The 3,152-nt window shown below is 53.4% G+C and overlaps 2 protein-coding genes across 2 annotated transcripts; one reads left to right on the top strand and one right to left on the bottom strand.

Annotated features, from left to right (window-relative positions):
• Nucleotides 1–326: 326 nt before the first annotated feature.
• EMH_0064290 (uncharacterized protein) lies at nucleotides 327–1,144 on the bottom strand (the record flags this gene model as incomplete). Its single annotated transcript, XM_013498235.1, has 2 exons — nucleotides 327–498; nucleotides 1,047–1,144. The coding sequence occupies 2 exons, from the start codon at nucleotides 1,142–1,144 to the stop codon at nucleotides 327–329; spliced, it is 270 nt and encodes an 89-aa protein (XP_013353689.1).
• A 105-nt stretch (nucleotides 1,145–1,249) lies between these two features.
• EMH_0064280 (uncharacterized protein) lies at nucleotides 1,250–2,475 on the top strand (the record flags this gene model as incomplete). Its single annotated transcript, XM_013498234.1, has 2 exons — nucleotides 1,250–1,870; nucleotides 2,146–2,475. The coding sequence occupies 2 exons, from the start codon at nucleotides 1,250–1,252 to the stop codon at nucleotides 2,473–2,475; spliced, it is 951 nt and encodes a 316-aa protein (XP_013353688.1).
• Between the last annotated feature and the right edge of the window lie 677 nt (nucleotides 2,476–3,152).

Here is a 3,152-nt window from a genome sequence, read left to right as displayed (position 1 = left end):
TTTTTTTTTTTTTTTTGTTTGTTTAGGGTTATTGGCTCGAGTGGAGATGCAGGCAACAGCAGCAGCAGCAGCAGCAGCAGCAGCAGAAAGCTCTTCTATGAGTGTGTATGGTTTGCTTTGTGTTTGTTTGTTTGTGCGTTTTTTCTGTCTCCCTCCCCCCCCCTCGCGGTGTCTATACAGCTGCCCTCCTGCTGCTGTTTCCTTTTATCGTCTTGCTGCTGCAACAGAGCAGAAGCGGCGTGCATGCGTTGCTGCTGCTGCTGCTGCTGCTGCTGCTGCTCCTGCTTCTACACCTGCAGCAGCAACTATGCTGCGTAGCTGCTTCGTCACAGACACCGTCTCCTTTCTCGTGCGGCTGTCTTTGCCTCATCACTCTGCTGCTGCTGCTGCTGCTGCTGCTGCTGCTGCTGCTGATACAACTGGCGCTGCTGCTGCTGCTGCTGCAGCAGAAAGACCCCATCTGCTGCAGCAACTCTCCAGGCTACTAGCAGGCAAACTCTCAAACCCTAAACCCTAAACCCTAAACCTTAAATATCTATAAACCCTAAACCCTAAAAAACCCTAAACCCTAAACCCTAAACCCTAACGAACCCTCAGCCTTCTCTCTGCAGCAGCAACAACAGGAGGAGGTTTACCTGAACGCTAACAAAGCACAATTTTCTGCTGCTGCTGCTGCTGCTGCTGCTGCTGCTGCTGCTGCTGCTGCTGCTGTGTGTGTATAGGAGAGAAGAGACACCGCATGGTGTCGCTAGCTGTTGGGGCTTTGTTTGCTGCTGCAGCAGAGCCGCATGCACTTCGCTTAGCAGCACAAACAGCAGCAATGCATACAGCCTATGGGTTGCAGCTGCAGCAGCAGAAACAAGATACAGATACTCATGCAGTAACCTGCTGCTGCTGCTGCTGCTGCTGCTGCTGCTGCTGCTGCTGCTACTGCTGCTGCTGCTGCTGTATAGCGTGCCAATAAGCTGTCTTTTTATAAATTGCTGCTGCTGTTGCTGCTGTTGCTGCTGCTGCTGCTGCTGCTGCTGGTGTCACTACCACAACACCTTCTCATTCTGCTTCCCCGCTTCTGCTGCTGCTGCTGCTGCTGCTGCTGCTGCTGCTGCTGTTGCTGCTGCTGCAGGATGCAGGGTTTTCTTTGCATAGCCTGGCTGGGGTTACTACTTCTTACCGCCTGGACCCCCCGCTGCAGCAGCTGCTCTGTCTGTGTGATTGCCGCATACAGCAGCAGCAGCAGCAGCAGAAGCAGATGTGGAGATACAGCAGCAGCAGCAGCAGCAGCAGCAGCATCAGCAGCAGCAGCAGCAACTGGTTTGTTGGGTATGCTACAAGCCGACAGCTTGCTGCTAGCGGAGCAGCAAGAGGACTCCGAGACAGCCTATCAACATTTCGCCGCTGCAGCAGCAGCAGCAGCAGCAGCAGCAGCAGCGGTGATATATATACACAGCAGCAGCAGCAGCAGCAGCAGCAGCAGCAGCAGCAGCAGCGGGTGCTGCTGCAGCACCCTCTCTACGGTGTTTCTGATGCTGCTTGCTGCCTCTGCGTTGAAATAAGAAAGACACTAGCAGCAGCAGATTCATACATTTCTCTTTCTGCTGCTGTTTTGTCTTTATGGGGTGTACCTGCAGCAGCACGCCAGCTGTCTCTAGCAGCAGCAGCAGCAGACAGAGACAGCAGCAGCAGCAGCAGCAGCGGCAGCGGTGGTTGTAATGGTAGCAGCACAGAGGATAGCAGCAGCAGCAGCAGCAGCAGCAGCAGCAGCAGCAAACTGCAGCAAGACAAACCGCAGCAGCTAGACCCTCTTGCTGCTTCTCTCGCCTCTCTCAGCATCAGTGATTTTTTTGCAGCTCAAAGAAAAGTTGCAGCCATCGTAGCAAGGTAAAATATTTCGAGGGTTTAGGGTTTAGGGTTTAGGGTTTAGGGTTTAGGGTTTAGGGTTTAGGTGTTGTGTGTAGTGTTGTATGTTTAAGGAGATCAATCCAAAGACCCTTCTGCTGTTTATAGGTGTTTTACTTTAGGGTTTTGTTTTTACTCTAGGGTTTAGGGTTTAGGGTTTAGGGTTTAGGGTTTAGGGTTTAGGGTTTAGGGTTTGTGGTTGCAGGGATGCTGCTATCCGCCGATCGATTTGTTTAACGCCGCCGACAGAAGCACTCAAATCACTGCATTTCAAAACAGAAGAAAAACCCCCAGCAGCAGCAGCAGCAGCAGCAGCAGCAGCAGCAGCAGCGGGGGCAGCAGCAACAGCAGCAGCGGGAGCAGCAGCAACAGCAGCAGCGGGAGCAGCAGCAACAGCAGCAGGAGGAGGAGCAGCAGCAGCAACAGGTGCTGCTGCTGCAGGAGACACAGGGAGCTCAGCAGCAGCAGAATCAAACCCAGCAGCAGCAGCAGCAGCAGCAACAGCAGCAGCAAGAGCAGCAACAGCAGCAGCAGCAGCAGCAGCAGCAGCAGCAGCAGCAGGAGAAGGAACAAATATAAAAAATTTATATTTTTCAGGTTTAGTCGATATTCTTAGGGCCCCCACAAACGGAAACATAAAATATATAGAGGGCAGATGCAACGCTGTCTCTCTCCCCCTCACCAGGCAGCTCCTGCTCTAGGGTTTAGGGTTTAGGGTTTAGGGTTTAGGGTTTAGGTTTTGGGGGGAGGGGCGAGGGTTTAGGGTTTGGCGGTTAGGGAGGGGGAGGAGAGGGGGATGCTAAGCAGCAACAGAAAGTGCTGCTGTTGCTGCTGCTGCTGCTGCTGCTGCTGTTGCTGCTGCTGCTGCTGTTGCTGCTGTTGTTAGAGGCAGCAAAGTCTGCTGCTCTCAGCAGCAGCAACAGCTGCAGCAGCAGCAGCAACAGCAGCAGCAGCTGCAGCAACAGCAGCAGCAGCAGCAACGCAATATACAGTGGCGGGGGTTTTCATCTCCTAGTAGACAAAACCCTAAACCCTCATTTCACCGATCGTTTTACTTGTTCGTTTGCCTCGAGGGTTTAGGGTTTAGGGTCTAGGGTTTAGGGTTTAGGGTTTAGGGTTTAGGGTTTAGGCCTACGGGCGATGGTACTGCTGGAGGGATTTCTAAGGGCCAAGGAACGACTGCTGTTGCTGCTGCTGCTGCTGCTGCTGCTGTTGCTGCTGCTGCAGCGGTTGCTGCTGCTGCTGCTGCTGCTGCT

This window comes from Eimeria mitis, genomic scaffold (genome assembly GCF_000499745.2).
Source record: "Eimeria mitis Houghton genomic scaffold, Emh_scaff3281, whole genome shotgun sequence".
Lineage (NCBI taxonomy): Eukaryota > Apicomplexa > Conoidasida > Eucoccidiorida > Eimeriidae > Eimeria > Eimeria mitis.
This window is presented reverse-complemented; position numbering and strand designations above follow the sequence as displayed.